A 25,740-nucleotide genomic window follows, 5' to 3' on the forward strand; every position below is an offset into this window, starting at 1 on the left:
CATGAAAAGACACTTATCCAAATGACCAATAAACCCAAAACAAGAGCTCAGCTTCTCTAATCACTCAACTCAAGACCATCATGAGACATCAATTCATACTCTTTATGATGGCAATTATTAAAAAAAAAAAAAAACAAGACATAGCAAGTGTTGGCCAGGATATAGAGAAATTGTGAACAACTCTGTTCTCTGTTGGTAGGAATATAAAATTATGTAATCATTATGGAAAATATAAGAAAAATCCCTCAAAAATTTAGAAGTAGAATTGCCATATGATCCAGCAATCTCACTTCTGGATATATATCCAAAGGAATTAATAATAGGATCTTTGAAGAGATAATATCACACTCACGTTCTTGCAGCATTGTTTACTTAAGCCAAGAGTTGGAAGCAACCCAAATATCCATTAATAGATGGGCAGAATATGTAGCACATACACACTACAGAATACTATGCAACATTAAAAATAAAGGATTCATATCATATAATAGGAATATTAGGCTAATCAAGGATATTAGGCTATATAAACTGTCAATTATTAAAAGACAAATAATGCATGATTCTATCCATATGTAGTGCCTAAAGTAGTCAAAATTTTAGAAATAGGTAGAAATGTGGCTGTTAAGAACTATAGAAAATAGAGAGGGTAAACAAGAATTTAGTGGTTAGTGATTCAGGGGTAAAAGATGAAAAAGTTTTAGAGATCTGTTGTATAACAATGTAAATATTCTTAACACTATTGAACCTTATGGTTAACAATGATTATGGTGGGGGCTAGCATTGTGACACAACAGATTAATCAAAGATCAGAGCATCTGTCTCTGTCTCTCTCATTCTCTCTCCTCCCTCTCTGTAACTGCCTTTCAAATAAATAAATAAATCCTCTTAAAATGATTATGATGGTAAATTTAATGTTATGTGTTTTTTACTGCAATAATCAAGGACTGCAATTTTATTGAAAAAATAGACTGGAAATGTGAACATATATTCCACTGGAAAGTAAATACAAACTACTACAAAAGCAATGAAACAGTGCCCAATTTTTCTCAAAACAAGAAAAATATAAGTTAAAACTATAGTGAAATGCCATTTCCCACTCTCAAATTTGCAGAAATTTACAAGTTTATAACATTGTTGGAGAGACTATGGAGAAATAGGTGTTCATATACATTTTTCTTAGAAACACAAAATAGCATCCAAAAAAAAAAAAAAGAAAAAATAAAAAACGAAACACAAAATAGCAGCACAACGACTATAGATTTGGTGCTATATAACAAAATTGTATATTTACATACTTTTTAAAAAAGATTTATTTATTTATTTTGAAAGAGTGATAGACAGAGAGGGAGAGACACATAGAAAGAAAGATCTTCCATTCATGGCTTCACTTTGTAAATGGCCATAATGGCCAGCACTGGGCCAGGTACAAGCCAGGAGCGAGGAGCTTCATCCGTATCTCCCACATGGATGGCAAGGGCCCAAACACTTGGACCTTATTCTGCTGCTTTTCCCAGGCCATTAGCAGGGAGCTGGATTGGAAGTGAGTAACTAGGACACAAATCCACACCCATATACGATGTCAATGTAGTAAGCTGTGGCTTTGCCCACTATGCCACAATGCCAACCCCATGGACTTACTTTTTGATTTAGCAATCCTGCTTCTAGGAATATATCATAATAATGTACTGGCAAAGAAAAGCTGCAAAGAGAAGTATGCACAAACATATTCTTTAGAATCTACTTAATATATAAAATGTATAGAAAAACTCAGATATCTAACAATGAGACAGGTAAAATTAATGGACACTCTTGGCAGAATAAAGTAATGTACAATTATAAGAAGGAATGAAGAATATTCTTATATACAATTGTAAAGTGATCCCTGGGGAATATTAAATGAGAAAAGCAGATAAGAAAAGTTCAAATAATGTTATTGCTTATATAAGTAGGAAAGAAAACACATACACACAAATATAATTTTAATACCTACCATTATTAAAGAAATGGAAAGATAATCCATAAAATGCAAAGAAACAATGAAAGACAGCAAGAGGCTTGTCTGAAGGATTTAGCCAACAACATATAGAGGAATTCATTGCCCAAATATAAAACAATTTGAGTATTGCTAACTGTCACCAAAATGCTTACATTCATGAATTTAGAAAACCCAACAGATCACTGTTCCAAACTGTTGAAGTTCAATTCATTAATTTGAAAATCTATAGATAAAGGGAAAGAATTAAACATTTATCTTCTTTTCTTACATAAATTATGCATCTGTATAACTAAATAGTTGATGAGAAAGATATTTCTCTTTATGGAATTATTTCGGCTAATAAAAGAGAAAGAAATGTATACTATCACCATGCTAAAACCCCCAGTGGAGTGGTGGATTTGGCAAAATATCATCAGTGGATACTAACACTGAGAAACAAAGATATTACATTTCTTGTTTGAAATATATGGTGCCATCTATGAAAGAAATGTCCAAAAAATTTGAATTTGATTAAGTCTCTAAGCTTATCAGAAAATTTACAGGAAATATAGCAGGTTAAAAAAAAATTGTCCAGTGACACCATGCACGTGTTATTAGCAAAATCCAGAGGATGGAAAATTTTCATATTTCTTTAAAAAGTAATAATATAAGTAGAAACAGAGATGAATGGGAAAATATATATAGCCTAAGGTGACATCTGTCTTTTGGAATATATGGGTTTTATTTGGGTTTGATATGAAAAAACTATAAAGAAAAATGAAACAATGAAAACAGTCTGAAGGATTTTAATAATGACCAGATTATTTGACAATGTTAAGAAATTGGCTTTCCAGTTGGATGTTGTGATATAGTGGGTTAAGTTGCTGATTTGAGTCCCTGATGCTCCACTTCCAATTCAGTTTCCTGCTAATGTGCCTAGGAAGGCAGCAGATGAATGCCGAAGTACTTGGGTCCCTGCCACCTGTTTGGTAGACCAGGATGGAGTTCCAGTCTCCTGGCTTTGTCCTTGCCTAGCCTCAGCTGTTGTGGTTATTGTTTGGGGAGTGAGCCAACAGATGGAAGATCTCTCTAACTCTAACTCTAACTCTAACTCTAACTCTAACTCTAACTCTAACTTCCAAGTAAATAAAATAAATCTTAAAAAACTGAAAATATGGGGCTGATGCTGTGGCGCAATAGGTTAATCCTCTACCTGTAGCGCCGGCATCCCAAATGGGTGCCAGTTCTAGCTCAGGTGGCTCCTGTTCTGATCCAGCTCTCTGCTGTGGCCTGGGATAGCAGTAGAAGATGCCCCAAGTCCTTGGGCCCCTGCACCTGCGTGGGAGACTTGGAGGAAGCTCCTGGCTCCTGGCTCCTGGCTCCTGGCTCCTGGCTTCGGATTGGTGCAGCTCAGGCTGTTGCAGCCATCTGGGGAGTGAACCAACAGATAGGAAGACCTTTCTCTGTCAGTCCCTCTCACTATCTGTGATTCTACCTCTCAAATAAATAAAATCTTTAAAAAATACATATAAAATATACAAATTAGATGCTATAATATTTAGTTTTTCTTCAAAATTACCACAGTGGGATAGGGATAAAAGTGAGTGAGGCTGAGTTCAAAATTGAGGAAAATGAGCACTGTAGAGGTCATACTCCTGTATGATTTTTTTTTCTATTTTGATTTACTCTTGAAATATTCCACTTTAAAAACCTTTCAACAAAGGGAAAATTAAAGAAGACATACATTATAGATATTCTTGTAGACTCTATCAGGCATAATAATTGCCAGAATATTCAAATTGCATGGGTTGAAAGAGAAGTTAGAGGAAATAAAAGGAAGGAGATCTGTCAAGACCACAACAAAATCCGAAAAGATTAATGCAAAGTATGATTTACTTACATTTTTTGGGTTGATAAATCAGATTACAGTACATCATATGAAGAGTTATCAGAGCCATCAGCACAGACACAAAAGGAATAAGTAAAACAAGGGCTGAGGCCCCAGCGTGCTGGATGCAAGATATTCCCAGAAAGACAACAGTCGCGTTTAGGTTCCTGAGCCAATAAAACCTGAGCATACAAACAGACAAAAATAAAAACACCATTGCATTATTTTAGATGATAAGAGCTAATTTCATTGCTTTTATTCCAATGCAAGCAATGAAATGGTGACATGTTAGCTAAACCAGATTTTGCAAATATTATTTATTGTATTTCTGAAGTGGATACATCAGCCATGTCTTAGTAATTTCATTATGCTTGTTTCATTCTTATTTATTGAAAAATTGTGTCTAAATCAAGTGGATACAATTGTAGGCCCTTAACCTACTATTCTGTTGCTTTTTATTGAGATAAAATTAAATAAAAAAATGCTAGTTACAATGCCTACATGGGTTCAAATCCTGGTTCCACCTCTGGTTCCAGCATCCTACTACTGCGCATGCTGTGAGGCCCAAGTGATGGCTTAAGTAATTGAGTTCCTGTTACCTATGTGGAAGCCCTAGATTGAGTTCCTGGCCTTCAGCTTCAGCCCAGCCTAACTAGGTCCACTGTAGCCCCATTTGGGAAATGAACCAGTGAATGCGAATTCTCTCTCCATCTCTGATTCTCTCTGTCCCTCTGTGTTGCTCTCTGTGTCTGCCTCTCAAATAAAAAAAGAATTTAAGTAAAGGCTTGACACAATTTTTTCCATAAAGGATCCCATAGTGTATCCTTTAGGCTTTGCAGGCCATACTATTGCTGCAGAAACTACACAGTTCTATGTTGTGGTGCTAAAAGAAGCCATAGATAATAGCTAATCAATTAAATATTCCTAATGAACCTGGAAAAGGTTAAATGGTTAAGAAGGAGAATCAAGCAAACTAGGTATAGAAGGAACATTCCTCAATACAATCAAAACAATTTATAAAAAACCCACGGCCAGCATCCTATTGAATGGGGAAAAGTTGGAATCATTTCCACTGAGATCTGGTACCAGACAGGAATGCCCACTCTCACCACTGCTATTCAATATAGTTCTGGAAGTTTTAGCCAGAGCTATTAGGCAAGAAAAAGAAATTAAAGGGATACAAATTGGGAAGGAAGAACTCAAACTATCCCTCTTTGCAGATGATATGATTCTTTATTTAGGGGATCCAAAGAACTCTACTAAGAGACTATTGGAACTCATAGAAGAGTTTGGCAAAGTAGCAGGCTATAAAATCAATGCACAAAAATCAACAGCCTTTGTATACACAAGCAATGCCACGGCTGAGAAAGAACTGCTAAGATCAATCCCATTCACAATAGCTTCAATGAGATACCAATCAAAATACCAAAGACATTCTTCTCAGATCTGGAAAAAAATTATGCTGAAATTCATATGGAGACACAGGAGACCTCGAATAGCTAAAGCAATCTTATACAACAAAAACAAAGCCGGAGGATCGCAATACCAGATTTCAGAACATACTAAAGGGCAGTTGCTAGCAAAACAGCATGGTACTGTTACAGAAACAGATGGATAGGCCAATGGAACAGAATTGAAACACCAGAAATCAATCCAAACATCTACAGCCAACTGATATTTGATCAAGGATCCAAAACCAATCCCTGAAGGAAGGACAGTCTATTCAATAAATGGTGCTGGGAAAACTGGATTTCCACATGCAGAATCATGAAGCAAGACCCCTACCTTTCACCTTACACAAAAATCCACTCAACATGGATTAAAGACCTGAATCTACCACCCGACACCATGAAATTATTAGAGCACATCGGAGAAACACTGCAACATATAGGTACCAGCAAAGACTTCTTGGAAAAGACTCCGGAAGCACAGGCAGTCAAAGCCAAAATTAACTTTTGGGATTGCATCAAATTGAGAAGTTTCTGAACTGCAAAAGAAACAGTCAGGAGAGTGAAGAGGCAACTGACAGAATGGGAAAAAATATTTGCAAACTATGCAACAGATAAAGGGTTGATAACCAGAATCTACAAAGAGATCAAGAAACTCCACAACATCAAAACAACAACCCACTTAAGAGATGGGCCAAGGACCTCAATAGACATTTTTCAAAAGAGGAAATCCAAATAGCCAACAAACACATGAAAAAAATGTTCAAGATCACTAGCAATCAGGGAAATGCAAATCAAAACCACAATGAGGTTTCATCTCACCCGGGTTAGAATGGCTCACATTCAGAAATCTACCAACAACAGATGCTGGCGAGGATGTGGGGAAAAAGGGACACTAACCCACTGTTGGTGGGAATGCAAACTGGTAAAGCCACTATGTAAGTCAGTCGAGATTCCTCAGAAGCCTGAATATAACCCTACCATACAACTCAGCCATCCCACTCCTTGGAATTTACCCAAAGGAAATTAAGTTGGCAAACACAAAAGCTGTCAGCACATTAATGTTTATTGCAGCTCAATTCACAATAGCTAAGACCTGGAACCAACCCAAATGCCCATCAACAGTAGACTGGATAAAGAAATTATGGGACATGTACTCTGTAGAATACTATACAGCAGTCAAAAACAATGAAATCCGGTCATTTGCCAACTAAAAGAGCACCAAAGGGGAAACCTGTTAAAGTGAAGTGGACACTATGAGAAACAGTGACTTGATCAGCTCTTCTCCTGACTGTTGATGTACAATGTAATACTTTATCCACTTTAGTATTTTTTTTGTTCTAGTACTATTGGTTGAACTCTGTAATTAACACACAATTATTCTTAGGTGTTTAAATTTTAACTGAAAAGTGATCCCTGTTAGGGATCTGGAAAACATTATGCTGAGTGAAAGAAGCCAGTCCCAAAGGGACAAATATCATATGTTCTCCCTGATATGTGACAACTAACCAAGCACATGAAAAGGAAACCTGTTAAAGTGAAATGAACACTATGAGAAACGGTGACTTGATCAGGCTTTGCTCTGACTGTTGATGAACAACTTAATACGTTATCCCTCTTAGTATTTTTTTGTTTGTTCTACTTAATACTTTTGGTTGAATACTGTAATCAATACACAATTCTTAAGTGCTGAAACTTAACTGAAAAATGATCCCTGTTAAATATAAGAGTGGGAATAAGAGAGGGAAGAGATGTGCAATTCAGGACATGCTCAAGCAGACTTACCTCAAACGGTAGAGTTAGAAACATACCAGGGGATTCCAATTCAATCCCATCAAGGTGGCATGTACCAATGCCATCTCACTAGTCCCAGTGATCAATTCCTGTTCACAATTGATCATAATGATAGGACTAAGAACCAAAGGGATCACATAAACAAAAATAGTGTCTTCAAATACTAACCGATCAAATAAAAAAGGGAGAGAATGATTCAACGTGGGAAGCGAGATACACAGCAGACCCATAGAATGGCAGATGTCCTAAACAGCACTCTGGTCTCAGAATCAGCCCTTAAGGCATGCAGATCTGGCTGAAAAGCCCATGAGGTGTATTTCAGGCATGGAAAGCCAAGACACTCTGGCAAAAAAAAAAAAAAAAAAAAAAAAAAAAAAAAAAAAAACAAACCTAAATGAAAGATCTCTGCGAGTGAGATCCCAGTGGAAAGAACAGGTCATCAAAGAAGGAGGTACCTTTCTCTGAAGGGAGGAGAGAACTTCCACTTTGACTACGACCTTGTCTAAATATGATCAGAGTCAGTGAACTCAAAAGGCTTCCATAGCCTTGGCAACTCATGACAAGAGCCTAGGGTGATGCCATAAACTGATGCCATAAACAAGAGTGTCAGTTTGTTAAGTCAACAACAGGAGTCACTGTGCACTTACTCCTCATATAGGATCTTTACCCTTAGTGTGCTGTACATTGAGATTTAATGCTATAACTAGTACTCAAACAGTATTTTTCACTTTATGTTTCTATGTGGGTGCAAACTGTTGAAATCTTTACTTAATGTATGCTAAACTGATCTTCTGTATATAAAGAGAATTGAAAATGAATCTTGATGTGAATGGAAGGGGAGAGGGAGTGGGAAAGGGGAGGGTTGCAGGTGGGAGGGACGTTATGGGGGGGAAGCCATTGTAATCCATAAACTGTACTTTGGAAATTTATATTCATTAAATAAAAGTTTAAAAAAAAAAGAAATAAGGTGATTGGCAACAAAACAGAGGAATCTGGAAAACATCATTCTGAGTGAAATAAGCCAGTCCCAGAGGGACAAATTTCATATGTTCTCCCTGATCGGTGACAACTAACCAACCACAAAAAAGGAAACCTGTTGAAGTGAAATGGACACTATGAGAAACAGTGGCTTGATCAGCCCTTGTCCTGACTGTTGAAGTACAACTTAATACTTTATCTCTTTTAGTATTTTTTTTTCTTCTAGTACTATTGGTTGAACTCTGTAATTAACACACAATTATTCTTAGGTGTTGAAATTTAACTGAAAAGTGATTGCTGTTAAATATAAGAGTGGGAATAAGAGAGGGAGGAGATGTACAGTTCAGCACATGCTCACTCCAGCTTGGTAGAGCTAGAAATGTGCCCGGGGATTCCAATTCAATCCCATCAAGGTGGCATGTACCAATGCTATCTCACTAGTCCAAGTGATCAATTTCTGTTCACAATTGATCATACTGCTAGGTCTAAGAATCAAAGAGATCACACAAACAAGATTAGTGTCTGTGAATACTAACTGATAGAATACAAAAGGGAGAGAACAATCCAACATGGGAAGCAGGATACACAGCAGACTCATAGAATGGCAGATGTCTTAAATAGCACTCTGGCCTCAGAATCAGCCCTTAAGGCATTCGGATTTGGCTGAAGAGCCCGTGAGAGTATTTCAGGCATGGAAAGCCAAGATACTTTGGCAAAAAAAAAAACCTAAATGAAAGATCTCTGCGAATGAGATCCCAGTAGAAAGAACAGGCCATCAAAGAAGGAGGTACCTTTCACTGAAGGGAGGAGAGAACATCCACTTGACTATGACCTTGTCTGAATAAGATCGAAGTTGGCAAACTCAAAAGGCTTGCATAGCCTTGGCAACTCATGACAAGAGCCTAGGGAGATTACTGATGCCATAAACAAGAGTGTCAATTTGTAAGTCAACAACAGGAGTCACTGTGTACTTACTCCTCATGTAGGATCTCTGTCCTTAATGTGTTGTTCAATATGAATTAATGCTATAACTAGTACTCAAATAGTATTTTACACTTTATGTTCTGTGTGGGTGCAAACTGATGAAATCTTTACTTAATATATACTAAATCGATCTTCTGTATATAAAGATAATTGAAAATGAATCTTGATGTGAATGGAATGGGAGAGGGAGTGGGAGAAGGGAGGGTTGCTGGTGGGAGGGAAGTTATGGGGGGGGAGCCATTGCAATCCATAAACTGTACTTTGAAAATTTATGTTTACTAAATAAAAGTTTTTAAAAAAATTTAAAAAAGAGGTGGAATCTTAGGCCTGCGCCATGGCTCACTAGGGTATCCTCTGCCTGCGGCGCTGGCACCCCGGGTTCTAGTCCCTGTTGGGGCACCAGATTCTGTCCCAGTTGCTCCTCTTCCAGTCCAGCTTTCTGCTGTGGCCCGGGAGTGCAGTGGAGGATGGCCCAAATGCTTGGGCCCTGCATTCGCATGAGAGACCAGGAGGAAGCACCTGGCTCCTGGCTTCGGATTGACGCAGTACGCCAGCCATAGTGGCCACTTCGGGGTGAACCAACAGAAAAAAGGAAGACCTTTCTCTCTGTCTCTCTCTCTCACTGTCTAACTCTGCCTGTCAAAACAAAATTTAAAAAAAAGAAGTAGAATCTTTCCATATAGTCAAGTTTTCAAAGTATAGGGAAACATAATTTTAGGAATACTTGGTTTATGCCCAGTGTAGGTGTTAAACCAAAAAAAAATGAGAGATATTTGAATAAAATTTTTAGTTTAACTTCTTAATGATTAGTATCACAAATAGATACCTACTGCTGTAACCTGGTTTGCAGGTTCTTTGTCTCGCAACTTTTCATTGGTTCTAAATCCTGTCATTAGAATCCTTTTGCAAAAGAAGAGCCTTATGGTTAACTTTTTTTCCTTTGTGTTGACATAAAATTAAATTTATAGCAAAACTTATTCATTGAAGTATATGGTTTCTATATAAGAATCTGGGGACGTGTTTTGGTGGTGCAAATACTGATAGATGATAGATTTAAGGTTTAGTATACCTACATAATTACTAAAAATCAAAGGGTTCACCTGATTAGGTCATGCTTCTCCTGGTCCTATATCCTTTGATAAACTCAGAATCCACTAATGAGGAACCTTAATCACTTCTGCATAATACCTTCAACTTTTCCATTTGACATTATTAGTAGAGTGATATTCCTCATCTTTGCCACATTATGTCAGTCAGACTCAGGCCACAGGTTGTGTTCATGCACTGGGGGATGGGTGTATAAAAGCATGATCCCCTCCCCTTTTTTAAAGATTTATTTATTTATTTGAAAGTCAGAGTTACACAGAGAGAGAGGAGAGGCAGAGAGAGAGGTCTTCCATCCACTGGTTCACTCCCCAATTGGCTGCAACAGCTGGAGCTGTGCAGATCTGAAGCCAGGAGCCAGGAACTTCTTTCAGGTCTCCCACACTGGTGCAGAGGCCTAAGGACTTGAGTCATCTTCTACTGCTTTCCCAGGCCATTGCAGAGAGCTGGATTGGAAGTGGAGCAGCTGGGACTCAAACCAGCACCCATATGCGATGCCAGCACTACAGGCTATGGCTTTACCCACTGTGCCACAGCGCTGACCCTCATAATCCACTTTTAGTCTGCCTGTATCGTTGCTGGTGACATGTGTTTCCTGTAGGCAGTAGATAGATGGGTCTTGTTTTGTAATCCATCCAGCCACTCTGTATCTTTTAATTGGAGAATTTAGGTCATTTACATTCAATGTTACTATTGTAGCAAAATTGACATTTTGAGATTCATTGATTGTTTACAGCCTTTGTCTCTTTATTTCTTTGTTTCTTGAGGAACAGTGTTATTTTCTGCTATTTGTTGAATTCTTTACTTAGTGTAGGGCTAATCTTATGAATATAAAATAAACTGAATGTAGATCATTGTAAAAATTAAAAGAAAGAGTAAGAAAGGAATGAGGAGGGAGGGTGGCCACATGGGTTGGGGAGAGAGTAGGGTGGGAAGTATCACTATGCTCCTAAATCTGTATATATGACATACATGAGATTCGTTCACCTTAGAAATTAAGTAAATAAGTTAATTTTAAAAAAACAAATCCATTGGGGGTTATCCTATGGCAAGTCCACATTTTCTAATTGATCCTTTCCCTTCCTTCCATCCTTCCTTCCTTCCTTCCTGTGTACTTATTTTTTCCTTTAAGGGAAGACAAGCCAACAAGAATTATTGGCTATGGGAAGAGAATATTGAAAGTTTGAGAAGAAAGGAAAGGTTTTAAAAATAGTTACCTAAAAGAGAAGCAGACCGATTGAATGGACAAGGCACACTAAGCAATGGTGAAGGGCCGTCTTGGTGGGCATGGACTTAATGGGAACATAATCAGAATGCCTGCATGTTTTTCTCCAGACTTGTTTGGCAGCATGGATACAGTCATGGAGCAGGTGGGGGTCTTGTTTCCTCTGTCACACAGGAGAGTGCAACAGGTAGAGAGTAGAGGAGCACATGGGGTTTGGATGTTAACTGATGGAAGACTAGCCTCATTTACACTACTTCATTTTACTTGTGGTTGAGGGTGGTTTCTCAGCTTCCTCCTGTGGCTAGCTGACGCACTACCTGGGCAGATGAATTAGATCACTAACTGTTTCTCTTGGGGATCGGGTGGAAAATAGGCCCCTCAGTTTGCCCCAACACCACCACAGCTGGGAGTCATTGTCCCTGTTGCTTTTGTTGGTGTGTGTATGTGTGTGTGTGTAGAATATTAGATTTCTGAACATTTCTGCTAAAGCTATGGAGCCAGCAGTTATGGAGGGAACAGTTTTCCCATGTTTAGCTCTAACGGGGCAGGTATTAGTAAAAAGAAAATTATCAGCAGGGTGGGCATTTGGCACAGTAGTTAAGATTCTTTTAGGAATGCCTGCATCCCACATTGGAGTACTTTGGTTTCCCAAGAGGCAGCATGCTATGGCTCAAGTAGTTGAGTTCCTGCCACCTACATGTGAGACCTGAATTGAGTTCCCAGCTCCTGACTACGACCTGTCTCGATCCCAGCTATTACCGGCATTTGGGGAGTGAACCAGTCAATGGAAGATCTCTGTGTGTGTTTATCTATGTGTCTGCCTTTTTATCTCTGTCTGACTTTAATATAAATGTAAATGTGGCTAGCACTGTGGCATAGCAAGTAAAGCTGCCACCTACAGTTCTGGCATTCCATATGGGCACTGGTTTGAAACCTAGCTGCTTCACTTTCAAGCCAGCTTTCTGCTATGGCCTGGAAAAGCAGTAGAAGATGGCTCAAGTTCTTGGGCCCCTACACCCCTGTGGGCAACCTGGAAGAACTTCTGGCTCCTGGCTTCAGATTGGCTCAGCTCTGGCCATTGTGGCCATTTGGGAGTGAACCAGCAGTTGGAAGATGAACCAGCAGATGGAAGATTTTCTCTCTCTCTCTCTCTCTCTCTCTCTCTCTCTGCCTCTGCCTCTCTGTAACTCTTTCAGATGAATAAATAAATCTTTTTTTTTTTTGACAGATAGAATTAGACAGTGAGAGAGAGACAGAGAAAAAGGTCTTCCTTCCGTTGGTTCACCCCCCAAAATGGCCGCTATGGCCAGCGCACTGCCCCGATCCGAAGCCAGGAGCAGGTGCTTCCTCTCTCCCATGCTGGTGCAGGGCCCAAGCACTTGGGCCATCCTCCACTGCCTTCCTGGGCCACAGTAGAGAGGTGTACGGGAAGAGGAGCAACTGGGACTAGAACCCGGCGCCCATATGGGATGCCGGCGCCGCAGGTGGAGGATTAACCAAGTGAGCCACGGTGCCAGCCCTGAGTAAATAAATCTTTAAAAAAAATTTAAAAATAAATAAATGGAAATAATTTTTTTTAAAAAAGATTATCTTCTATGTATGGCTAAACTTTTCCTAGCACTTTGGCTAAGGGGAAAAGATTTTTCTTAAGGCTTCCTGCTCTCTCCTACCCCTTGCCAACTCTACCTCTTGCCCTTATATGTGCCTATTGGCTGTTCCAGGTTTCAGACTTCTCCATTGGCCCCAGAGAGAAAAAAGAAAACCCAGGAAACTCATTAATGTCTTTACCCAAGTTCCAAGGCCCTTGTCAGAGTATCTTGTTCCACTGTTCAGAATCTTCCTGTATTTGTTGTGCTGTGTCCAAGGATTTTTAATGTAATAGGGAGTTCCTGAAAGGAATAAGGTATTCTATCCTGGCCAGTACTGGAAGTGTTCCATGCTTTCTTTCTTAGAACGGGGGTGGAGTTTGTCTTCTTCTTACTGATTTGTGAAACTTCATATTTTCCAAATTCATGCCTTTTGTCATGTAGGAAGATTCTTCAAAATATTTGTAGAAAATGTAAATTATGAAAAAACTATTCATGAATTTTAAAAATTTTGGAACAAATTAACTTATCTTTTAATTCCATTTTCCATGAACTTTTTGAAATCCCCATATAATGGTTTTTTAAATCTGTAGCTTGCCTACTCATTGTCCCTATGACATATTTTGATAACCAAAATAGTTTAATTTTAATAAATTTTCATCATTTGTGTTCTATGTGAAGAATACTTTCTAAACACAGATTTACTTCTATAATTTTCATCTATACATAAGGACAGTGGTCCACTTTGAATTAATTTTCAGTAGAATATAATTAATTCTTTTCCTATATAGATATTTGGTTTTTCTAGCACAATTTGTTGAAAAGGTCTTTTCCTCATTGATGTTTTGATTCACTTTTTTGACTCTCAATTCAGTTCTACTAATCTATTCTCATACCAATACCATAGTGTCTTGATGACTCTTTTTTTTCTTGATAGCGTTCTTGAGATATAATTGGGGTTTAGTAAATGGCATATATTTAAAGTGTACAGTTTGATAAGTTTTGAATAGGTGTACACTCATGAACTCATCACCATATTCAAGATAATTAACATATCTAACTAGTAAAATTTTTCTCACATCTCCTTGTAATCCCTCCTTCTGCCCCTCCCCCTTACCATCCTTTTCCCATCTCTAAGCAACCACTGATCTTTTTTTCCTTCATGATAAATTGGTTTGCAATTCATGAAATTTTGCTAATTCAAATTACCCATATCTATATCTTTTTCTCTGGCTTCTTTCAGCATAATTATTTTAAGATTCATCTATGTTTTCATATTTATCATTATTTCAATCCTTTTTATTGACAAGAATATTCCTTTAGGTAAATTTACCACTATTTGTTTTTACATTTATTTGTTGATAGACATGTTTCCCAGTTTATGGCTATTACAAATAATAGTCATGAAAATTCATGAACAATTTTTTGTATAGATACAGGCATTCATTTCTCTTGTGCAAAAATTTGGGAGTGAAATGGTTGGATGATACGTTAGATGTGTATTTAACATTCTAAGAGGTTTCCAAATGATTTTTAAGTAATTGTGATATTTTACATTACCACAACATATTCTGAGAGATCTATTCCTTCCAGGTCTTGGCCAGCACTCAGTATGGTAGATGTATATTGATAATTTCATTGTGATTATATTTTGTATCCCCTAAAAAGTAATGTTGTTGCATATCTTTCCACATGCATATTGGCCATCTGTCTGTCTTCTGTGGTAAGGGTTCTATTCAAATCTTTGCCCAGTTTAAAAAAAAAATGTTTTCTTATTATTGAGTTTTTTAAGAGTTATTTTATTTATTTGAAACTCAGAGTTAGAGAGAGGAGAGGCATAGAGACAGAGAGAGACAGAGAGAGAGAAAGAGAGGTCTTCCATCCGTTGGTTCACTCCCCAGATGGCCGCAACGGCCGGAGCTGCGCCGATCCAAAGCCAGGAGCCAGGAGCTTATTCCAGGTCTCCCACGTGGGTGCAGGGGCCCAAGCACTTGGGCCGTCTTCTACTGCTTTTCCAGGTGGCCATAGCAGAGAGCTGGATCGGAAGAGGAGCAGCTGGGACTAGAACTGGTGCCCATATGAGATGCCGGCGCTTCAGGCCAGGGTGTTAACCCACTGCGCCACAGTGCTGGCCCCTCTTATTGAGTTTTAAGAGTCCTTCATGGGGCTGGAGCTGTGGTGCAGTAGATTAATCCTCTGCCTGTGACTCCTGCATTTCATATGAGTGCTGATCTAGTCCCAGCTGCTCCTCTTCTGATCCAGTTTTCTGCTATGGCCTGGGAAAGCAGTGTAAGACAGCCCATGTACTTACTTGGGTCCCTACCCTTGCATGGGAGACTCAGAGGAGGCTCCTGGCTACTGGCTCCTGGCTTCAGATTGGCTCAGCTCCGGCTGTTGCTGCCACTTGGGGAGTGAACCAGCCTATGGAAGACCTTCTCTCTGTCTCTCCCTCTCACCGTCTGTAACTCTACCTCTCAAATAAATAAATAAAATATTTTAAAAGAGTCCTTCATATATTTTGTATACAAAGATCTATGTCAATTATGTGATTTTCAATTATTTTCTCCAAGTCTGTGACTTGTCTTTTCATTCTCTCAACAGTGTCTTTTGAAGAACAGAAGTTCTTAATTTTGATGAAGTCAGGTCATCAGTTTTTTTGTTCATGGTGCATATACTTTAGGACTGTTGCTATGAAATCTGCCTAACACAAAGTCACCAAACTGTTCTTAGTCTTTCTTAGAGAAAGGACTCTGAGATCTAGAAAACTGAAGTGAATCATCCAAACTCACCCGATTCTGCATGCAGAATCATGAGCAAAAGGCTTCTGTCCTACGTCAGCCTTTAAGGAGAGCTTATTGACCTAACTTCTCTGGACTTCTTTGCAGGCCTTTGCAGTTACCAATTTGTCCATTTCATGATGCTATCATTTCCTTATTTATCCAGACCTTACCGCTAAAATTACCTTTCTCCCATCCCTCTCACTATAATTGTCGCTCCCCCTCTTCATGGAGGAACGACATAGGACCCTGCGCTGTTCTTCTGTCTGCTCGGCCCTTCCCGGGTTTGCTGCTGGTTCTTCCCGGGTTGGCTACTGTCCCTTCCACCTCCGTGGAAGGGCGGTTCCCCCTGCCACTTTCCCCACTTCCGCGGGGGAGCGGCACACCGCTGGCCGGCTCTCTCGGGGGCTGCACAGGTGTTCCTTCAGATAGATGTTCCCGGTGCATGTTGTCTCTCTCCTCCTTTATAGTCCTCTTCCACCAATCCCAACTCTGCTACCCACACGCTGAGTACGCTGTTCTCCTGCAATCAGGAGCAGGTCCTGCTGTTTATTGGTTGAACTGGAGGCAGCTGTGTAGAAGCTGTTTCCTCCTCTCCCAGCGCCATATTGTGGGAGAGCAGATGCATAGAATAAGTCTTAATTCCAGTAACTTAGTCTAGTCCGAGTTGCTCCCCACAATAATCTATTTATTATTAGTTATAAATATTATCCTTCCTGTTTGGAATAGTGGTCAGAAGATGAATTCAAGTCAAACTCTAGTAATCACATGATCTGTGATCTTGCAGTTTCTGGAATTAAGGGTAATATTTAAAATGACGATCACGTCCACTAAACAAGATTTTTTAAAGAACTCAGTGAAGCCCGCAGACTGTAGCTACGTAGTGCTATACAACTATCAGCATTGTTCATTTTCCTCTAATCCTAAATTCAGGGACAGAACAGGAAGTGGTTCTGAAGCCTGGTAAACAATGGTTGGAATGTTAGAATAGGTCAAGCAGGTAAGTTAGGTCCAGATTATCGAGAGCCCTGAAGTTTAAGGGAAGAATTCTTAGAGCATTGGGAAGCCACTTGTAGGAAATTGAGCAGGGAGGTGGATGTGATCTTATTTTAAATGGAAAAAGGAAAAGGGAATAATTATTGTGTCAATTCTGTGAATTAGCAAGGGAACGTAGCAAGAAGACAAATCACAGCTATTATAGTCGTTGGATAAGAGCTGAGAGTGTGCTGAGCTAGGGTGGTGGCAGAGGAAAGGAATCATGGAAGACAGACATGGGACAGATGTTTGGAAAGGAGACGTGTCTGATCAGGAGAGCCTCCTCATTGTCTCAGGACACACCAGCTCATTTTTCTCTCTATCACTTTGCATATTCTTTGCTTGTCTTGTTTCACTATCAAAGCCCTGTATCAAGTCTCTTTTCTTTTATTCAATACTTTCTTGAATATTCTACTTGTTTTCTTCTCTGAATTTCTAAGGTAAGTATTCATTCTCCAATGAGTTCACTTTTGTCAGTTTTTCTTCTCATTTTACGTTGTCAAGCTCTCTGATAGCAAAGTATCATTGCTTATATCCAGTTTCTTGATTTCCACAAGACCTGGTGCAGTCCTAGGTCCACAATAAATGGGTAGGAAATAACTATTTGATTGATAACAGCTAATCAATTAAGAACTAATTGATTAATGGCCTCTCAAACAACAAAAAACTGCCAATAACTGACCTAGAAAATTAATAGAATGCCAAACATGGCAATGCTAAGTAAACAGATTCACTTAGTCTACTGATAGAAATTTATTTATCATAATATAAGTAAGGAACAAAGTTAGAACTCTCTAGGCCACCTGGATAGCATCCCTAGATACGACCTCAGTTTACTCTTTCACGCTGTTACAAGCTGTACACTTCAATTGTGGCTGTCACACCAAAGCTAGAACTGAAATTAATGTTGTAGTTCTTGGAATCTTTCTGAAACCTTTTAAAAAATGTTAAGCATTGTTGAGAGAATCCAAGAGGACACTGTGCAACTCTTCGGTATATCACATGGGGATGTAAATTGAATTGCTCTAAAGCAGGTCAAAGAAAATTACAATTATTCCAAAACTTAAATCTTGTAAAAGGTAGTTAGAAACCAAAGAATTATAGTGCCGAATATCTACATATGGGAAGAGATTTCACATGAAGCACTAAATGCATTTTAACAAGTGCCATCCCCCAATTGGACTGTGTAATTTCCTGGAAGAATTACTGAGCACAGGCATGTTTTAAATATGTCTTTGTTGATCCATGGACAGGACAAGACATAGTTAATTAAGAAATTGTATATATATCGTCTGTAAGAAAAATAAAAATCCACCTTTCTCAAACTCACCATTAAGACTCCTTTCATCTCATAGCTCACTAGCAAACCAAATATATAAAGCACCTCTCACATAGAAAGTCAGAGAGCAAAGCACTAAAGCAAAACAAATAACAGTGATTAAGGAAAATTGAAAGCAGCGGTGAAAATATGTTTCTTTAGTCTACTTCTAAATACAGAGTGGGAACTGCAAATAACTGGGAGTATGTAAAAGTGGTAATTTTTTTTTTGTCTTTGTGATTCTATGGTGCTGAATATAAATAAGAAAAAAATGTTGCTGCAAAACTCAGCAATCCTTTTGAGATTATTTATTTTAAAGATTCACTTGATTTATTTAGTAATAATTTTAAGGTCATGCAAGTATTTTGACATTTCAGATACTGGCCAGTTTTGACATGATTCAGATTAAGTGATTTTTATTTAAAATGGCCTTTCCTAACCTAAGAAAGTATAGAAGAGGTGAAGCAAACTTTCTGCAACTTTCAGGTTTTTATAGCATTAGTGGACAATTTAAAGAGTCCAGGAGAGTATTTTAGCTTACACTGAACAGTATCGGGATAATTCACCAGAGGATTTGTGACTCTCCCATGGAATAAAGCTGAACTATTTGGAAGAGTCAAAGAAACACGTGGGTTCTGATTTCAGCATGGATGGCTGTTGTTAATCCTTGATTTTTTTTTTAAGTATAACTATTGACCCAAAGAATATTCTGACAGATATGCATTTGGGGAAAAAAGGAGCAATAGAAATTTTATAGTTTTCTTTATAGTTGTTTCCTTTTTATCTGTAAGTTTTTTTAGCAGAGCAATAAAAGTCAATTTAATAAAACAAGATCTTTGCTTTTGGCAATATTATAGTAGCATTATATTTTAATTAAAATTTGGGGGAATTCTTCCCTCTTTCACATTGCTCTTTTGCCTTCTTTCCTCTTTTATCATTCCTTTTCTCTGCACATTCCCCCCTTCTTTTGCCAACACCCCAATTTTAGCAGTTGTTTTTATATATCATTTTCTCATTTTCTGTATTTGAGATATTTGAACCAGCACGTGTCTTAAAGTTTACTGATGGAAATAAGTCCTGACTCATGGGGCTACTGAGCTTGAAAAGAGATCAAGGAGTACTTAGGGAAAAATAGGAGGTAGGAGCAACAAGAAATGTAATGGATTTTTTTAAAAATATGCTTTGGTTTCCACAGTTATATAAATATATATACATACATATATTATATATTCATGCATATATATATATTTGAAGAGGAATTTTAAGTGCATTCTTCCATTTGGCAAGGATAAAGAGGAAAGCACCTATTGTTATTAGGGTGAGGGTATAGCATTTGGTTAAAGTTGTCTAGGGCTGGTGCAAACAAAATTTTCGAAGGCTGAATGATTTTTTTGAAAGGTAATTATAGACTATTCTTCAGTATGCAGCTCAGAAAATATCTTAAGTATTAATAAGATTATCCTATGAACTGCTTTAATTTTGTTAATTTTGAACTGTACCTAATAAATTACGATTTTATTTTTGAACAATATATGTAGGAGTGAGCATTTGGCCCAATACTTAAGATGCCAAGATATTCATGTCCTACATCTCAGTAACTAGATTTGTTACTCAGATTCTAGTCTTGACTCCAGTTTCCTGCAGACCCTGGGAAGCAGCAGTGATTTCTCAAGGAATTAGGTCTCTGCCACCCACCCACATGGGAGACCTGGATTGAATTCCAGGATCCTGGCTGTTTCTGGCATTTGAGGACTGAACCAATGGACCAGAACCCTCTCTCTATGTTTCTGTCTCTTTCTCTATGTATAATTGTGTCTCTGTATCTCTGCCTTTCAAATAAAAAGTATGCATTCTTTTTCTTCTGAAGTATTCCATAGAATTCCTCAATCAGATTTCTTAGTGTGCTGACGGTTGTTACAAATCATCGAAGATTTTCCGAGCAGCCTGGCACAGAGTAGGTGTGTTCATTCAGTGTTTATTTTGATTTCTTATGCACGTTATCACTTGAGCACATTTTAAATCCTTTTTCCTTATGGCTCTGGGATGGTTCTTGATATTTACTTCATCTTCTGGTCGCCTGAGACACTTTCTTTGGGCTGAGTGCCTACTCTCAAAATGTATGTGCTGAATTCTTCACCCCCAAGATGATGATGTTAGGAAGTAGGAATTTTGACTGTAAGGGTGGAGCCTACATGAATGGGATTAGTTTCCTTTAAAAGAGGTCCAGGAGAACTCCTTTGTCTCTTCCACCATGTGAAAATGCCACAAGGACTCAGGAATCTGCTACTCGGAAGAGGACCCTCACCAGAATGTGGCCATGCTGGCAGCCTGCCCTCAGACATCCAGCTTCCAGCACTGCAAGAAATCAGTATCTCTTGTTCATAAGTTGCCCAAACTGTGTTAGTTTGTTATCCTGGCATGAACTGACTAGGACTTTACTTGTTAAAAGTGTACAGTCCAGTTGTCATCCCGGGAAAATCTGATGCAAGAGATTTGGGAAGGACCTGGAAACACTTTTTTAACTTCCAGCCAGTGTAAAAAACAGCCAGCGCTGCTTTAAAGCAGTGGGTCTCAGCTCTGACTATTTAGACAGCTTTTTAAAAAACTATAGGTTCCAGGGTGCCCCCTCAAACCAACAAAATCAGAATCTCTGGTGGCAGGGCCGGACATTATTGTTCTTTTAAAGACTCCTCAGATGGCTTTAATGTGCCATCCAAGAAAGAGAGTCACTGTTCTCAAATAGGGCTTGGATGAATATTGACACATCTTCTGGAATATTCTGTGAGATAAAAAAGTTTATCTCTCATATCTTTTTAAATTTTAGTAAGTATTAAAATCAGAACATTTCAGTATTAGACTGATATCATATAGGGTCAACTTGAGTAGCAAATACTCAAAATTTCTGGGTTGAAATAAATCAGTCTCTAGATTTTTTTCAAGAACATTACCAAAATTCTATTTGGGTCTTTAATGGGGTAAAATTCACTCTTGTAACAGCTTAGCAACAGACTGATATGCAGATAGGATGCAAATGATAGAGGCAAGTTTTGAGGTGAATCGTGGTAGAACTTTAAATTTTGACCGTGAACCGATTTAGTTATCCATGTGCTTTATGCTTCCAGAAAAGGATCTGCACAGGTGTATTCACCTAGGTTCTCTCCAGTGTGACTTCTACACCTCAGATTTTGGAAATCAGTGCAGGAGCCAAGCCCCAGGGTGGATTACTGTTCAGGGATGTTGGCAGATTATTAAACCTCGCGATGTCAGGGAGTTTTGCTTTATTCTTTCAATGAAGTGTGTAGTTGAGGAAGATCCAATACCAGATGGTAATGCTGGCTAGAAGTGGTTTTCTCACCTACATTTGGCAGCTTTACTCGGAAGTGGTGCTTTCAGTGCCTGAGACTTCCAGCCTATACTTTAGCATGATTGTTGGGACACTTTAGGTACTGGAGAGGCAGCGATGCATCTTGCTAAAGGTCGCGTAAGTACCAACATCTGACATCTGTGCTAAAAGTAGGACAGAATGCAGCCTTCAAGGGGTTATAGATTAAAAAGTGGTATGTTGTTTCTTAAAGGCACAAATGATATTCATTATTTGTCAGGCTTACAATTTCAGAGCATTTTTGACTTGGAGGAACAGATTACGAGTTAATGAACTGTCCTCTGAAGATGGCTTCTCCTTAAATGGCTTCCCTGTTTCCCAGCATTAATGGGATACAATGGTTTTAGGTGCAGGCTCCTGGCAGTGGTTAAGTCACTGCTTGAGATGCCTGCCTCCTACATTGGAGTGCCTGGTTTGAGTTCTGCAACTCTTCTTCCAATCCAGCAGGCAATGTGTTAGGTCCTTGTGTCCCTGCCACCCTGGCTTCTGCCTGGCCCAGCCTCTGTTGCTGTGGGCATTCAAGGAGTGAACCAGGAGATGGAAGAACTCTGTCTTTCTACCTTTTAAATAAATTGGAAAAAAGGACAATGGTTTTACCTGATGATTCATTCATCATTTAACAACAATAATAGCTATCGTAATTGGAATATCTACAGTGTGCTGGGAGACCTCATGTATATGTGATACAACTGCTCACTAAGGTGTTCCCATTTTGTACTTGAAGCACCTGGGGCTTTGCAAGGCTAAGGAGTTTGCCAAGGGCCACAAAACTCAGTAACAGAACCAGGATTCTACCAGCTGTCTGGCTACCCAATGAGCTCTCCATCCCTCTTGCCACCAAACCTTGCAGAATATACAGGAATAGAATTAGCTTCATTTCTATAAATCACAATAAGTGGATGTTCATTTAAATAAAATAGCAACAGAGCTGAAACAACCAGATCCAGCCTTCAAGGAGCTTATTATCCAAATAGTCTTACAACATGAAAGAATAACACCTTGATTTTTTAATAAACATTTCTAGAAGCTTTAACTTTAGGTGTTTGAAACCTTAGCCTGATTATATCACAGATTATAATGCAATTTAAAAAACAATGTTTAAAAAGCAAATGCAACTGTGTTCATCCTGAATTTGGCCTGGTTCCTCACAGCTGTAGAAATTCGTTTTCACCCCAGGCCCCATCCCCCTTCCAAAGCCTTAATGCACAAACCCATTGGGAGTCCCGTCCATTTCCCAAAGGAAATATTTCATTCATATAATGTCTCCTTTGTAATCAACACTGAGAAATGTCACTTTGATTAAACACAACTCTGAATGACTAAGACCACAGCACAATAAATTCTCCAGAGCTATCTTTCAGAACAGCTGATTGCTCTACAGTCTTAATCCTCCAGAGTCTTATTTAATCAAAATGATGTTGCTAATTAAGGATTAAAGCCTCCGAATAGAATAAAAAAGAAGGATTTTTCTTTCTCCTTTGGGCAGGTCAAGGAGGCAGAATCTGCTGTAAGGAAGCAGTCTCTTCCACCTTTGGTAAACTGCATTATTCTCTGCCATTAGCACTCAATCCAAAATAGGTCTCAGTGCTTTGTAATATTAATATAATTGGAGAAAGAAAAAGAGAGAGAGAAACTGTCTTGTATTGCTACAAAAGTACTGGAGTACTTCCAAAAGTTCATGGAGAATTAAATTTAAAGATAAATTATTTTGGTTCAAAAAATTTAGAAATCCATGCATGTAAGGAGACTTCAAAAAGTTCATGAAAATGTATATTATGAAAAACTAATCATGAATTTCACTTTTTTTTAGTGTAAAAGTAAATTTATCTTTTCATTCTATTTTCCCATGAATCTTTGGAAATACCGTTGTATACCTAGATTATGTACATTAATTTCTTTTCATTTAATACTTTTAATATGAATTTTCTTTGATTCTGTCTGCATTTTTAACCCAAAACTAACATTGATGGAATGACAGAATAGTTTAGAAAAATGTCAGTCTATTTCACAGAAAAGAGGGAACAAAAGACTTTTTGTGTCTCACATCTATTTGACAACCACTGATGAATAATAACAACCAAAAAAAAAATTCTGTACTAAATGCTGAACTCCTCTTCCTGAAAATCTAGATCAAGATGCTAGGTAAGGAGCCCAGACCCCATATCACAATACCAGGGTTAGATTCCCAGCTCTGGCTTCCAATTCCAGCTTCTTATCAACGCAAACCCCAGGATGGCTCAAGTAACTGGATTCGTGCCACCCACATGAGAGATCTGGTATAAGTTCCCAGATCTAGATCTAGATATAATCTAGAAACTGGCTTCTTAGAACACACATAAACACACACGCACGCACAGTGATCAGCTGTGTAAGAACTCATTGGAAGAGACAAAGAACAATAGTTTGGCTTCCATTCAGGTGTTGAGGTGAAGTGCATGAGAAATAGAAGTACAGGTTGATGTTTTAATTTTTTTTTTTATTTATGTATTTATTTTTTTGACAGGCAGAGTGGACAGTGAGAGAGAGAGACAGAGAGAAAGGTCTTCCTTTGCCGTTGGTTCACCCTCCAATGGCCGCCGCGGCCGGTGCACCGCGCTGATCCGATGGCAGGAGCCAGGAGCCAGGTGCTTTTTCCTGGTCTCCCATGGGGTGCAGGGCCCAAGCACCTGGGCCATCCTCCACTGCACTCCCTGGCCACAGCAGAGGGCTGGCCTGGAAGAGGGGCAACCGGGACAGAATCCGGCGCCCCAACCGGGACTAGAACCCGGTGTGCCGGCGCCGCTAGGCGGAGGATTAGCCTAGTGAGCCGCGGCGCTGGCCAAGTTGATGTTTTGATAAATTGTAAAGTGCTTATTGCTTTTTTGTCATCTTCTCTTTGCACTGGCCTGTGGATTATATCCCCTGCCAAATTAGTTTGCAGGTATTATGATGTGGACATAACTAAAATAATAGTTGTCCCCTTTTGTTTTTGATCACATGCTATGTGACGAATTCTCTGCCAGTAATATGCATACTATTGTCTCTTGTAAAACCCAAGAAAGGGCGGAGCCAAGATGGCGGAATAGTGAGGGCGCGCACCGATAGTCTGGGAAAATTTAGTTTAATAAAAGGGGAGTTACGGTAGCCGCAGAAAAAAGAACCAGGAAAAAGTTGCACGGGAATCGTGAATCGGAGGACCTACTGGAGAACAAGGTCGCCCACCGCGCAGAAGCCAAGTCGCAGGACCGAGCCGCAGAAGCCCCAGTGCTCCAAGGGGAGTGCATGCCACACAGACAACAGCGGGGAGACTTGGGACGCTCAGGGCTCCGAGTCCACACATCGGCGCTGGAAGGGGAGGTGAGCTCAATAACCCGAGACATTGGTGGGGAAACGGGGGTCAGAATCTAGAGGGGGGCCAGAAAGTGCAGCAAACTCACTACCGGAAAGAAGGAAAAAAAAGCTTCGGGGTTTCTCTTCCCCCTAACCTTGCAAAGGTTACAAGACTGGGAGGCTAGAAGAATTCCCAAGAGACAAAGAGCAGGCCTGCTCTCTGGATTTACATATCAATGGGGGAGAGCTAAGGAACTGAGTCACTACAATTCAGTAGCCTAGGCAACCCAGTGGGAGTCCAGAGGAGCCAAAGACTGGAAGCTAAATACCATCAATTCTGCACAGCCGTGCCCTGCGGTGTTACTTACCCCCTGAATAAATAAAATAAATAAATAAATAAATAAAAAGAGAGAGATTTACCATGCATAACCTGAGGGTGTCACCTTTGCACACCCTTAACCTGGAAGAACCAGGCAGAGCTCTCAGGCCGCACCCATCTCAAGCCTCCAAGGCTCCTCCAACAGCAGGCAGTCCACTTAACACGGACACAGTATTAAAAAAAAAAAAAAAAGAAAAAAAAAACGCATAGTGACGCAAGAAGAATTAACTATGCCGAGTAACAAACACAGAAATAGAGGGAGCAAGATCAATGATGACACTATGATGCCTCCAAATAAGCAAAACACCCCAAGCCTAGAGTATGAAGATGATGAGATAGAAGAAATGCAAGATACGGATTTCAAAAAATTTATGATAAGAACATTTAGAAGTTTTCAAAAGCAAATCCTTGAACTACAGAAAACCTTAATGGACAAGATTGAAAATCTCTCTCGTGAAAACGAAATTTTAAGGAAGAGTCAAAATGAAACTCAGAAACTAGTAGAACAGGAAAGTGTTATAGTGAAGAGAAATCAAAATGAAATGAAGAGCTCAATAG

General features: G+C 39.0%; 1 protein-coding gene across 1 annotated transcript in view; it reads right to left on the reverse strand.

The window, feature by feature from the left end:
- The window catches only part of SLC15A5 (solute carrier family 15 member 5), a 106,472-nt gene that overhangs the window by 65,429 nt on the left and 15,303 nt on the right, over window positions 1-25,740 (reverse strand). The window contains exon 3 of the mRNA XM_002712626.4: window positions 3,876-4,045. Within this exon, the coding sequence (XP_002712672.3) occupies window positions 3,876-4,045 (170 nt within the window). The remainder of the gene's footprint in view (window positions 1-3,875; window positions 4,046-25,740) is intronic.

This window comes from Oryctolagus cuniculus, chromosome 9 (assembly GCF_051225735.1).
Source record: "Oryctolagus cuniculus isolate XC-2025 breed Fujian yellow rabbit chromosome 9, ASM5122573v1, whole genome shotgun sequence".
NCBI classification, from domain to species: Eukaryota; Metazoa; Chordata; class Mammalia; order Lagomorpha; family Leporidae; genus Oryctolagus; species Oryctolagus cuniculus.